Here is a 14574-nt window from a genome sequence, read left to right as displayed (position 1 = left end):
GCTGAAGCAAAGTACACAATAGTCCCTGATGTCCTTCTGGTACAGCAATCTTGCTTTAAGGTCTTCAATTTTATTTTCCAGAGACTGTACATTCATCTGCAGAATAGTCAGGAGTGCAGGTCTAAAGCCTCTGCGTTTCAATCTTACTTGCAGCCCAGCACACTTTACTCGCTTCCTCTTTCTTAAAGGGAAAATGCACTTTCAACCTGAGTCTGCAATCCAGGATCCATCAATTTTGACCATTGATAGATTTTTTAAAATGTTTTAAAACAATGTTGCTTACTGAAATCTGTGACTGTGGAATTCAGCTGAAATAGTTATGAACAGCTTTGACCAGTGACCAATCTGGATACTAGAAGTTTACAAGGAGGTGATTTCACTCAGGTCCAAGTAGAAAAAAATGAGAAGTGCATTGTGGCTTTGAGCAGTGACCCATCCGTGTTTGAGATTGAGAGCAAGAGCAAATTAAAGGAAGGCAGGGGCAAGCGCAGTAGCCATTGTCTGAATGGAGTCAGAGTGGTGATATTGAGGCTTTAGCTGTTCGAGGCTTCAGTCAGAGAAATCAAAGAAAGAAAAAGCTCTGTGAAGTTCTTTTTTTCTCCTTCCCTTCTTTATATTTGCTCAACCAGGACAGTAGAGATGCAAGGCAGGATAGTGGAATGCTTTTCTTATGGGATGTGGGAAGGCAAGGAGATCTCTAGTGTTGCTGACGACTACAACTGTGAGAAGTGTATCCAGCTGCAGTTTCTAACAATCCATGTTAAGGAGATGGAGCTGGAACTGGATGAACTCTGGATCATTCGAGAGGCTGAATGGGTAATAGATAGGATCTATAGAGAGGTAATTGCATCCAAGGTGCAGAACACAGGAAGCTGAGTGACAGTCAGGAAGGGAAAAGGGGTTAAAGAGCCAGTGCAGAGTACCCCTTTGGCCATCTCCTTATCTCCCTCAACAACAGGTATATCACTTTTGATATTGTTGGTGGGGGGGGGGGGGGGGTTGACCTAACAGAGGAAAGTCACAGTAGTCAGCTCTCTGGTACTGAGTCTGGTTCTGTAACTCAGAGGGTGGGGGGGAGAAGAGGCATATTATGGTGATAGGGGATTCGATAGGGGAACGGAAAGCAGCCTCTGTGGATAAGAACGAGATTCCCAAATGGTATTTTGCTTCCCAGGTGCCAGGGCCTGTGACATCTTGGATTGAGTCCTCAGCATTCTTAAGTGGGATGGTGAACAGGCAGAGGTCATGGTCCATTTATGTGCCAGTGACATGGGTAGGATGAGCGAAAGGTTCTGCGTAGGGAGTTCAGGGAGGTAGGTGCTAAGTTAAAGGGCAGGACCTCCAGGGTTGCTCCCTGTGCCACATGCTAGTGAAGCCAAAAACAGGAAGATTATGCAGTTTAGCATGTGGCTAAGGAGTTGGTGTAAGAGGGAGGACATAAGATTTTTGAGTACTTGGGCTCTCTTTCACAGAAGGTGGGGCCTGTACAGAAGAGATGGTTTGCACTTGAACTAGAGGGCTCTAATATCCTAGCGGGAAGGTTTGTTAACGTTGCACGGTGGGTTTAAACTAGAGTTGCAGAGGGATGGGAACCCGAGTGCCAGAAGAGTTAGTAGAGAGGTTGTGGAGACAGGTGTTAGTCAGACCTCAGACAAAGTCAGGAATCAAAAGGTTGAGCGTGGTGCAACTATTGTCCTGAGATGTGTATATTTCAATGCGGGAAGTATCGCAGGAAATGCCAATAAGCTCAGGGCATGGATCACTTTATGCCATTGTAGCCATTAGTAAGAATTGGTTGCAGGAGGGGCAGGACTGGCAGCTCAATATTCCTGCGTTCCATTGTTTTAGACATGACAATGTGAGATGGATTAAAGGAGAAAGGATGGTGTTACTAGAAAAGAAAAATGTCGCTAAAGTGGTCTGTTAGGTCAGACTGGAGGAGTCAAATAATGAGGTGTCATGGGTGAAACTGAGAAATAAGGAAGGTATGACCATGTTAAGGTATGACCACCCAACAGTCAACAGGACTTAGGGGAACAAATTTGTAAAGTGATCACAGACTTTTGCAAGAAACATAATATTATAGTAGGTGATTTTAATTTTCCACATATTGACTGGGAATCCCGTACTGTAAAAGAGCTGGATGGGATAGAGTTTGTCAGATGTGTTCAGGAAAATTTCCTTCATCAATACGTAGAAGTCCCAATGAGAGAGTGTGTAATACTGGATCTGCTATTAGGGAATGAGACAGGGCAGGAGACAGAAGTTTGTGTAAGGGAACACTTTGCATCCAGTGACCACAATGCCATTAGTTTCAAAGTAGATATGCAAACAGATAGGTCTGGTTCATGGGTTGAGATTCTAAATTGGAGAAAGGCCAATTTTGATGTTATCAGAAATGATCTGGCAAGTGTAGATTGGAACCAACTGTGTTCTGGCAAAGGTGTACTCGGAAGGTAGGAGGCCTTCATAAATGAAATTTTGAGAGTACAAAGCTTGTATGTGCCTGTCAGAATAAAAGGTAAAGATAATAAGTGTAGGGAACATTGGTTTTCAAGAGATATTGAGGCACTGGTTAAGAGAAAAAGGAGGTGCATAGCAGGTACAGGCAGATAGAAACAAACGAAGAGCTTATGCAGTATAAGAAATGCAAGAGAACACTTAAGAAAGAAATCAGGAAGGCTAAAAGAAGGTATGAGATTGCTCTAGCAAACAAGGTAAGGGAGAATTCTAAGGGTTTTGACAGATAAGGACTGCTAGGGACAAAATTGGTCCTCTGGAAGACCAGAATGGCAATCCATGTGTGGAGTCAAAACAGATGGAGGAGATCTTAACTGCATTCTTTGCATCTGTATTACTCGAGAGATGGGTACAGAGTCTTGGACTTCATGTACAGATTACAGAGGAGGTGATGTTTGCTACCCTGAGACAAATCAGGGTGAATAAATCCCCAGGGCCTGACAGGGTGTTCCCTTGGACCCTACAGGAGGCAAGTGCAGAAACTGCCAGTGCCCTAGCAGAGATATTTAAAATGTCCTTAGCGACAGGAGAAGTACCAGACGACTGGAAGATCGCCAATGTTGTCACACTGTTTAAAAAAGGGCAGCCCTGTAAGGATTACCTTTTCTGATTTCTCAAGTGCCTTCAATACCATACAGCCCTCATTACTGGGGAAAAAGCTCTGTTCATGCAGATTAGCACTTCCATTGTATCCTGGATAATGGACTACCTGACTGGCAGACTATAGTTTGTACAGCTTCAGCTGTATGTCAGCCTTGGCTATAAGCAGTGCTAGGATCCCACAGGGCTCCCTTTGGCACCCTTTCTGTTTATCCTGTATACCTCAGACTTTAGATACAACACTGAGTCGTATTATCTGCAGAAATTCTCTGACGACTCAGCAATAGTTGGGTGTATAAAGGCAGGACAGGAGGATGAATACAGGACCCTGGTGGAGGCCTTTGTCAAACTGTGCAAGCTGAATCATCTGCAGCTCAGCATCAATAAGACAAAGAAGATGGTGATGGACTTTAGGAATACTAAGTCTGCACTGTTCGTTTTTACTATTGATGGTGAGGACATGGAAGAAGTGAGGACCTACAGCTACCTGGGGTGCACCTGGACTTGAATTGAGTGGAGCAGCAACACAGAGGCTGTGTAGAAGAAGGGCCAGAATCGCCTCTACTTCCTGAGGAGTTGAGGTCTTTTGGAGTATGCAGTCCTCTCCTTCACATATTCTACTGGTCTGTTGTCGTCAATATAGTCTTCTATACAGTGGTGTGCTGAGGCAATGGCATCAACATGAGTGATGCCAGCAGGCTTAATAAATTGATTAGAAAGGTTGGCTCTGTTATAGTAGTCAATCTGGACACTCTGGAGGCTGTGGTTGAACAAAGGACCCTATGGAAAATCCTGGCAACCCTGGACAATGTTTCTCACCCTCTGCATGCCACTTTGGTTGAACAGAGGAGCAATTTTGGTAATAGACTAAGACAGCTGCGCTGCTCCAAAGAGTGCTATATGAGGTCATTCTTCCCCTCAACCACTAGGCTCTATAATGGTTCAACCTATAGCCGGGGAAGTGATAACCCCCTCCTGTTAGACTGTTTGAGGTAACTTATTTTTTATTCTCTCTTACTTCTTTTCTAATATTTGTATATCTGTGCACTTGTAATGCTACTGTGACACAGTCATTTTCTTTGGGATCAATAAAGTATCAGCCTATCTATACAAACAGAAACCAGGAAATTATAGGCTAGTGTGTCTGACATCAGGTATGGGAAAGTTATTGGAAGGTATTCTAAGGCATCAGGCCACAGCCTGGTGGTTGGGGTCCACTGTGCTAAGGGACCATATATGTAAGTATTTGGATAGATGAATAGTCTGATTAAGAACAGTCAACATGGCTTCATGTATGGTAGATCATGTCTACCATCTACCTATCTTATAGAATTTTTTGAGGAAGTTACAGGAAAGTAGATGAAGGCAAGGCAGTGGGTGTTGCCTACACGGACTGTAGTAAGACATTTGACAGGGTCTTGCATGTGAGGCTGGTTAAGAAGTTTCAGTCACTTGGTATTTAGGATGAGGTAGTAAACTGGATTAGACATTGGCTTTGTGGGAGAAACCAGAGTGGGAGTAAAGGGTTGCCTCTTTGGCTGGAGGCCTGTGACTAGTGGAGTGCTGCAGGGATCAGTGCTGGGTATGTTGTTGTTTGTCATCTATATCAATGATCTGGGTGATAATGTGGTAACTGGATCAGCAAATTTGCGGAGGACACCAAGATTGGGGGTGTTGTGGGCAGTGAGGAAAGCTATCATGGCTCGTAGAGAGACCTGCATCAGCTGGAAAAATGAGCTGAAAAATGGCAGATGGAACTTCATGCAGACAAGTGCGAGGTTTTTCACTTTGGTAGGATAGGTCTTACATGGTGATTGCTAAGGCACTGAGGTGTGTGGTAGAAGAAAGGGATCTGGGAATAGAGGTACATAATTCATTGAAAGTGATAGGGTCGATACAGTAGATAGGGTCGAAAAGAAAGCTTTAAGCACATTGGCCTTCATAAATCAATGTGTTGAGCACAGAAAATGGGGTGTTATGTTGAAGTTGTATGAGACGTCGGTGAGGCCTGATTTGGGCACCTACCTACAAGGAAGATGTAAACAAAGTTGTAAAAGTGCAGAGAAAATTTACAAGGATGTTGCCAGGTTTGGAGGGCCTGAATTACAAGAAAAGGTTGAATAGGTTAGGACCGTATTAGAAGATTGAAAGGAGATTTGATAGAGGTATACACAATTATGAGAGGTATTGTTACATTATTGAAGGGTATAGATAGGGGAAATGCAAGCACTCTTTTTGTACTGAAGTTGAGTTGAAAGATTAAAAAGTTTAAGGGGAACATGAGGGGATGCTCCTTCCCTCAGAGGATTGTGAGAGTGTAGAATGAGCTGCCAGCACAAGCGGTCCATGTGAGCTTGATTTCAACATTTAAGAGAAGTTTGGATACGTACATGGAAAGTATATATATGGAGGGCCTAGTCCAGGTGCAGGTTGTTGGGCAGTTTAAGGCCAGTAAGGGATGGCTGGCTAGCTATGTAAAGTGCTACAGCCTCAAGAACTTAAAGATCACAGGAGAATCAGTGTTCCCAGAAGAACTATGATGTTTGCGTCTGTACTGAACATGTACAGACTTTTTTTTTCTTGTCATTATTCCCTAAACAATGCAGTATAACAACTATTTACATAGCATTTACATTGTATTAGGTATTATAGGTAATCTAGAGATGATTTAAAGTATACTCAAGAATGTGTGTAGGTTATATGCAAATACTATGCCATTTTATATAAGGGACTTGAGCATCCACGAATTTTGGTATCTGCAGGGGATCCTGGAACCAATCCCCTGTGGATACCGAGGGACGACTGTATACAGAAACACAATAAATATAAATGCATAAAATAGCTTCTATATAGTATTTAGGTTGATTGTATGTCATTAAAGTGATGTGAGTAATAGGCGTGTCTGTACATAAGGTGATTCTGACAGTAAATGATAAAGTGTGGTGGGGGAGTGTCGAAGGGTGGGTTAGTGGTTGGAAGTATTGATCAGTCTTACTGCTTGGAGAAAGTAATGCTTTTGAATCTGGTAGTCTTGGTGTGGAAGCTACATAGCCTCCTCCCTGTTGGGAGTGGAACAAACGGTCCATGAGCACGGTAAGTGGGATCCTTCATGATGGTACTAGCCTTTTTCTATATATATGTCCTTGATGTTGGGTAGGCTAGTGCTAGTGATGTTATGGGCAGTTTTGGCTACCTTGTAGAGTCCTCCTGTCCACCACAGTGCAGTTTCCGCGCCGTGCAGTGATGCAGCATGTTAGGATGCTCCCTACTACACATCTGTAGAAGGTCACGAGTATAGAGGTGAATAATCCACTTAGTAACTGGCCTCATTCATATGTTTTTTCCTGGAGGAGATTAGCAAGCTAACTTAGTCAAATGCTAGAAGAGAGAAAATGAAGACAAAGAAGTCAGTCCGTGCTTTGTGTGTCTTTTTGCTGATTGCAAACATAAATCAGCAGCAGCAATCCATCTTTAAATTAAATGGTTTGAAAGGAAATCCAACTATACTGCACAGGCAACACCACGTCTTACAAAAGGCTAAACATTTTATGTAAAAGATGATAGTGCAAAATGTAGTCCGACTAAACTTATAAAATATTAATTTTGTGTTATCATTCATGAATTCTATTTAATTACAGTTTTATCTTTTGTCTTACTACTTATTTGTAGGAAAATTCTTTAATATATTTTAAAGATATTATTGTTGCACAGGTTATAGGAACACCATCTGTGGCAGTATTGTTGAAACAATTGGCTCCATTGATGCGGGCTGAAAGCATTGAAATTACAGAATCACTTGTACTTGGATTTGGAAGGACAAATTCTCTTGTTTTCAGGTACTTGCATAATCATTTTCATTTTGCATGTTAAAGCATGTCTACCATAATAAAGTTGGATAATTTCTTCTAATATTTTGCTTACAGTTGTTTTGCATCAAGTAACTTCTTGACTATGTCATGATGTGAGAGCTGTGTGCATTTCTCTAAAGGCATAAAAACTCACTCATCTGATTTGGGGCACTTAAGTGCTATCTGGCACTGTCACTTTGCAATTACTCAATGTAATATGCAGGTGAATGGTTGTTTGATATTGGCAGAGGCCTACTTTTTATTTGATGCACTGGCCCTTCTTTCTTTAAGGAAATTCAGAATGTTAAAATGCGGTGCTTGATGACAATAAAAATCATAAATCTGATTTTTTTACACTGGAAATTTTTAATAAATTCTGGGCCTGTACTCGCTGGAGTTTAGAAGAAGGAGGATCTTGTTGAAATCTATTGAATATCAAAAGGCCTAGATAGAGTGGATGTGGAGAGCATGTTTCCTGTAGTGAGTGAGTCTAGGACCAGAGGGCACAGCCTCCAAAGAGAGGGATGTCTATTTACATAGACGGAGATGAGAAGAAATTTCTTTAGCCAGGGGTGATGAATCCATGGAATTCATTGCAACAGACAGGTGTGAAAGCCAACCCATTGGATGCATTTAAAGTGAAGGTTGACAGGTTCTTGATTAGTCAGGGCATCAAAGGTTACAGAAGAAAAGCAGGAGAATGGAATTGTGGGCGATAATAAATCAGCCATGATAGAATGGTGAAGCAGACTCAATGGGCTGAATGGCCTAATTCTGCTCCTATGTCCAATAGTCTTATGGTCTTAAGTTCTATCATGAACATAGTTGGAAAAGTTAGCATAAATATAAAAGGCAATCCATGTTTACATGCAGACTGAGCTTTTTCCTACTTTAGCTGCTTTTTTGTTACATTGTTAGGGGACAGTGAAATACATCACTGAAGTTAGTGATGGAATTGGAGACCATGTTGGGATTTAAGATTACAACAGTAGATGGATTGGGGTAAAGGGTTTGGAAACAAAGCAGGCACAAATAATTAGAGCTATTATGCATTTGGAGGAGAGGCATCAGTATGTTAAATTTCCATTTTGTAACTATGTCCCAGACAGCTGATTGTCATCTATTAGAGCCTTTTTAGTAAGTTCATATTCATTGAAAATTGCTTTTCAAAACTTCATTTAAAGCTGGGGTTCACACCTTGGATCAAAGGACCGCTTACTTAATAGCATTGGTGCATGGCATAAAAAGGGCTAGGAACCTCTGATTTAAAGGAAAAATACATATATTTACATGGCTACTTTCATGAAAGAGTAATGTAAGGCTCGTTAAAACTAATGAAGTGTGTTTGATATTTGGAAATGTTGTAACATAAGATAACATTGTATTTCAGCAACAATGCAACACAGTCAACAATAGAATAATGACTAAGGACATTGTTTAAGGGGAAAATATCAGACAGGATAACATCCAAATAACTTCCCTCCTTTTCATCACTGTCAGGCTAACTGAAAAAGCAGAACAAACCTTGATTTTGATTCCTTTTGGAAAAACAATGCCTTTGACAGTACAGCACTGCTTTATTACAGCATTGCAGTGTTGTGATTAATATAATGCACTTAACACATCTATATCTCTCCTTCACTCAGTTTTTTTCTGTAGTATTACACAGTTTTTATTGGAAGGTTATTGCAATTCCTCTTTCTTCAGTACTTCAGAAGTCTTCTTGACTATAAATCATTATGCATTCTTAGTGAGTTGTTAGATTGATGCACCTTCAGGATGCTAATGATATTTCTGTTGTGGCCCTTAATTGAAAACTTCAAGGGTTTGTCTGGACATTGCATATTTTCAAAGGATGTGCTGCTGGGTAGTGCTGACTGCCATCATTTTCTCAAGGTGCAGTTCCACATTTACCTCAATCATCAATTCCTTAATTATCTGAGTATGTGTTCTTTTGCTAATTAATCACAATGTCCATTTTACATGATGTTATTTCTCAAAACATCCCTGTGTGATTGTTCTATTCTCCAGGTGGCTTTCAGTTGGATAGTTCATAGTAGGATGTAAAGCCAGCTCATCTATATTCTCGTTACTGCTTAGTTCTTGGTTTCCAGGAGCCATTTCTAGCCACTGGTATTTTCCTAGAGTCTGGCTGGATACTTTTAGGCTGATACACCAACAACATAACTAATCCAGATCTTGATTCTGGTTTTAGCCCTCATGCTTCCAACAATATGACAAATATTATTCTCTATCTTCATCACCCTCCTCAACATAAATCCCAGTCATGAACATGATTCTCTCCCCCTTCCTTCAAAAACATTGTGTCCCAATTTATCCATTATGTAACATCTCTGCACTGCCACCAACATAACAAAATACAGCTCTCAAACTAAACCCAGATGCCTCCAACCACAAACTTCCAATGTGCCAAATTTCTATTTCTCTGACTCTGTAGCCAAAGCACAGGTCAAACGTTCTCACCACCTGGTAGTTAACATTGGAAAGGATTACTTAAGCTTCAGTGCATATGATTGAACATTATAATATCAAACAAAAGGAAGATTTTGGTTGAAGCCAAGTGGTCAACTTTGTATGACTCTCTTTTGTGTTCTGCTGCAATGAATATGTTAACTTATTTTCTTCAAATCACTTATTTTAAATAGATACAGAAGTAACAGACTGTACAAGCTTTAAATATGTAATACAAACAGAAAGTGATGGAAATGCTCTATAGGTCAGGCAACATCTGTTGCAAGAGAAGCAGAATGATTCAATCAGTGACCTTCCATTAGACTGAATCTACATAGGGACAGGAGTAGGCCATCTGGCCCATTGAGCCTGCTTCGCTATTCAATAAGATCATGGCTAATCTGACCATGGACTCATCTCCACCTACCTGCCTTTTCCCCATAACCCTTAATTCCCCTACTATGCAAAAATCTATCCAACCTTGACTTATATTTACTGAGGCAGCCTCCTCTGCTTCTTTGGGCAGAGAATTCCACAGATTCACCACTCTCTGGGAAAAGCAGTTCCTTCTCATTTATATGTATTAATATAAGTCGATTACCACTTCTATTTTAAAAAGTGCTCCTCATTAATATCATTGTTTATTTACCTTACTGAATGTCATAAGTTATACTTACCTCTCTTTCTTGATTCAGGGAATTAGTTGAAGAGTTGCATCCATTGATGAAGGAAGCTCTTGAACGTCGACCAGAGGTTAGTTCTTTATATTTTGCTGCTTGATATATTGTTATAGAAATAATCTGAGTTTCTGCTGGGCTTATTTCTTTGCTTGGGGAATCTAAATGGTTTCCATTAATCTTTGTTAGGATTAAACAATTTTTTATGAAGTAATTATAACAGGAATTATTAAACAAGAAAATACAACGTATTTAAATTTTCAGTTTAAGACATAGGAGCAGAATTAGGTCATTTGGCTCATTGACTCCACTCCATGATTCCATCATTATTAATCCTCTCAACCCCATTCTAAACCTCTAAACCTTTGCTACTCTGACTAATCAGTAACTTGTCAACTTCCACTTTAAAAGTTAAAGTCTGTCCCAAGACTTAGAGGCCATCCTGTTAGAGGCCAGCATTAGTGCTTATGCTGTTTTCCGTGGCTTGAAGTGACTTCCCCCCCCCCCCACCCACCCCTCTCCCAGATAGGACACCAGTCTATCGCGAGGTTAACCCCCAGCATTTTGACAGTAACCATTTTCAGCTGTGTGGACTGGAGCAGTGTTGTGCACTGCAGCCAACACGCTGCCTTGGCTGGGGCTCAAACTGACGACCTTCAGATCGCTAGTCCAATGCCTTAGCCGCTTGGCCACATGCCACACAACCTCCACTTTAAATATACTCAATAACTTGACCTCCTCACCCACCTGTGTTAATGAATTTCACGGAGTTTCCACCTTCTAGCTGAAGAAACTCATCCTCATCTCTATCCCAGATGGATATCTTGCAATTCTGAGGCTGTGCCCTCTGGTCCTAGATTCACCCATTACAGAAAACATCCTCTCCATATCCACTCCATCTGGGCCTTTCAACATCCAATAGGTCTCAATAAGACTCCCCTCATTGTTCTAAACTCCAGTGAGTACAAGCCAAGAACCATCAAGCATTCCTCACAGATTAACCTTTTAATTCCTGGAATTATTCTCATGAACCTCCTCAGGACCTTCTCTAATGGCAACACATCTTTTCTTAAATAAGGGGCACAAACCTGCTTACAGTACTTCAAATGTGGTCTAACCAATACCTCCTAAAGCTTCACCATTACATCCTTATTCTTACTTCCTAGTTCTTTTGAAATGAATACTAATATTGCATTTGCTGCCTTTACCATATACGCAATGTGCAAGTTAACCTTTAGGGAATCCTGCACAAGGACTCCCAAGTCCCTTTCCACCTCTGAATTTTGAATTTTTTTCCTGGTTAGAAAATAGTCTTTATCTTTATTGCTTCTACCAAAGTGCATGACCACACACTTCCAAACATTATATTCCATCTGCCACTTCTTTGCCCATTCTCCCAACCTGTGCAAGTCCTTCTATGGGCTCCCTGCTTCTGCAACACAATCTTCCCCTCCATCAAAACTGGCTACAAAGTCATCAATTCTATCATCAAAATCATTGACATAGTATGTGAAAAGAAGCAGTCCCAATACCGAACCATGAGGGCACTACTAGTCAACGGCAGCCTACCAGCATAGGCCCTTTTTTTATTCTCACTCTTTGCCCCTTGCTAGTCAGCCAACCTTCTATCTATGCTAGTAGCTTTCATGTATTATCATTGGCTTTTATCTTGTTAAGCAGCCTCATGTGTGGCACCTTGTCAAAGGCCTTCTGAAAATCCAAGTAAATAAATTCCACTGACTCTCCTTTATCAATCCTGCCTGTTATTTCCTCAAAGAATTCCAACAGATTTGTCAGACAAGATTGACCCTTTAGGAAACCAAGCTGACTTTGATCTATTTTATTATTTGACTTCAAGTGCCCCAAAACCTCACCCTTAATAATGGCTTCCCAACATCTTCCCAACCACTGAAGACAGGCTAACTGGCCTGTAATTTTCTTTTTTTCTGCTTCCATCGCTTCATAAAGAGTGGAGTGACATTTGGGGGACTGGATTACAGAACTATTCCAGAATCTAATTATTCTTGAAAGATCATTACCTAAAATCTCTTCAACTACCTCTTTCCGAAACCTGGGCTATGGTCCATCTGGCCAGATGTCTTATCGACCTGTAGATCTTTCAACTTCCCAAACACCTTCTCCCTAAAAATAGCAACTACTCTAACTTCTGTTCCCTGACACTTGAATTTCTGGCATACTGCTAGTGTATTTCACAGTGAAGGCTAATGAAAAATACTTAAGTTCTTCCGCCATTTCTTTGTCTCCCATTACTACCTCTCTGGTGTCATTTACCAGTGGTCCAATATCCACTCTCGCCCCTCTTTTATCTGAAATATCTGTTAGTATCTTCTTTTAAATTCATGCTTGCTTACTTCTATATTTCATCTTTTTGCTCCTTATGGCTTTTTTTTAGTTGCCTTCTGTTGGTTTTTAAAAGCTTCCCAATCCCCGAACTTCTCACTAATTTTTGCTATGCTATAGAGCTTCTCTTTCGTCTTTATGGTGTCTTTGATTTCCCTTGTCAACCATGGTTGCCTCATCCTCCCCTTTAGAATATTTCTTCATCTTTTTCAATGCTAATTTTGGTCATGTAATAAATTGCTTTGCAATCGATTACTTACCCAAAATCAATCTTAAATTTTACTTCTGACCCAGAACCCAATAAACTTTCCTTCCTCCCTGCCAGGCTTTGTGAAATTGCTCTTATTGTTGACACAGGTTTGATTAAAAATAAGATGGTATGCTACTGAAATACACCAAGAATAAATTCCACAATTACTCCAGTTCTCTCCATTCCTTACCAGGCTACCACTTAGCATTAGTTACACAGAGGACATTCAAAAGCTTTTTATTTTCTATTAATCGCTTAATCACACCAGAGTTAGATCTTATAAAATGTACATTACATGTATGTAATCAGATCATGTTTTACTTTTCAGTCTGTTGACAAGTTTTTTTGAATTTCTATTCTAGAACAAGAAGCGTCGTGAACGTCGAGATTTATTAAGATTGCAGCTTCTAAGAATATTTGAACTTCTTGCTGATGCTGGTGTCATAAGTGATAAGTAAGTTTACTGTCTAAGACTTATTTTACCTTTTATAATATATACTATAGTATATAGTATTAGAAACATGATTGTGTATTGTTGGATGCAAAAGACAACAAGCTGTAGCATACCCTTAGACTTTAAAACTTTGGGAAACAATTGAGTATTCATTCCAAAATTGCAAGAGTGAGGGTAAAATTCAGAGGGGACAATTTTGTACAAAGGGAAAAACAGCAAAATACCTGTAAGACTCTTTGGACTTTGCTGGATTAGCAGCTTCTCCAAACTATTGAATTTTGCTCTTGTTAATACCCAAACACACTTATATTTCACTTTTTTGAAATGTATGGTTGTATAATAAAGTTTTCAGTGAGCCTTGTAAGTTCAAAAGGAAGAGAAAATAAGTGAACATGGGGACCCCCACTCTAATCTAAAGTCCCTACCTCTGACATTCCAGATCTAAACCTTGGATGTGGCCACACATCAGCTTGCACTCTGGTTTGCCAATTCAGTTTGCAGATTCATAAGCGTCTGATTCTGAACCTTTGAGAATTCTGAACAGTAGAATGCTGGAATTTTGGAGTTTTACCATTTATTACCAGAGAAATATAGTGAAATAAACAACATAAGTGAGTTCACAGAGGACACAGACTGGAAATCTACAGCAACACACAAAAAGCTGGACTAATTCAACAATGAGGAGGGAACTGGACTGCTAACATTTTGGATTGAGAACTTCACCAGTGGATGAAGTTCTCAATCAGCATGAAGAATCTCAACCCGAAATATTGATTCCATAGATACTATCCAACCTTCTGAGTTCCTCTAGCTTTTGCCAAGTGTTGACTTGTTCATCCTGGTCTTAAGGTTTCCTACACTACAGGAAAAATACAATGAGTTGCTTTAATGTTATCTTATGTGAATTGCATGGAATATATTATTGAGAGTGCTTAAGCAATATTTCTAATTTTCTAAAACTACATAAAAACATTTGATTACTTGTAGTTTCTGTGTGTGAGAAGCAATTATTGATTATGTTCAAGTCTCATATCACATGCGGTAATTTATTAAGTAACAGCAAAACTATGTAGTCCTTGACTTATTGCATTTCTGCCATATACATAATGAGTCTTAACATTCCTGGGAAATGTAGTGGGAAATCGAGGGTCAGCTTTCTTAAAGTCATCAAAAGACATGTCAGAACATATCTTGCACATTGTGATTTTGTGTGGTGAATACTGAAAGTTGATATAATTTTATACGATGGTTCTCCATTGTGGTTGAAGAATCAGGATAAAGACTTGCATTTAAATAACATTTTTCAAAATATTTCTTTTAGCTAATGAAGTCCCTTCAATGTTTAGCCACAATTGTAATGAACAGAACCTTGCATTCAAGTTTCCATACAGC

The 14574-nt window shown here is 40.0% G+C and overlaps 1 protein-coding gene across 3 annotated transcripts in view; it reads left to right on the top strand.

Annotated features, from left to right (window-relative positions):
* LOC132391211 (protein furry homolog) overlaps nucleotides 1–14574 on the top strand; it is a 260162-nt gene that overhangs the window by 130745 nt on the left and 114843 nt on the right. For all 3 annotated transcript variants that reach the window (XM_059964113.1, XM_059964112.1, XM_059964114.1), the window contains exons 23-25: nucleotides 6832–6956; nucleotides 10136–10193; nucleotides 13091–13182. In XM_059964113.1, the coding sequence (XP_059820096.1) occupies nucleotides 6832–6956; nucleotides 10136–10193; nucleotides 13091–13182 (275 nt within the window). The remainder of the gene's footprint in view (nucleotides 1–6831; nucleotides 6957–10135; nucleotides 10194–13090; nucleotides 13183–14574) is intronic.

This window comes from Hypanus sabinus, chromosome 3 (genome assembly GCF_030144855.1).
Source record: "Hypanus sabinus isolate sHypSab1 chromosome 3, sHypSab1.hap1, whole genome shotgun sequence".
Taxonomy (NCBI): Eukaryota; Metazoa; Chordata; class Chondrichthyes; order Myliobatiformes; family Dasyatidae; genus Hypanus; species Hypanus sabinus.
Note: the sequence above shows the minus strand (reverse complement) of the source record. Positions and strands in the feature narration are given on the sequence as shown.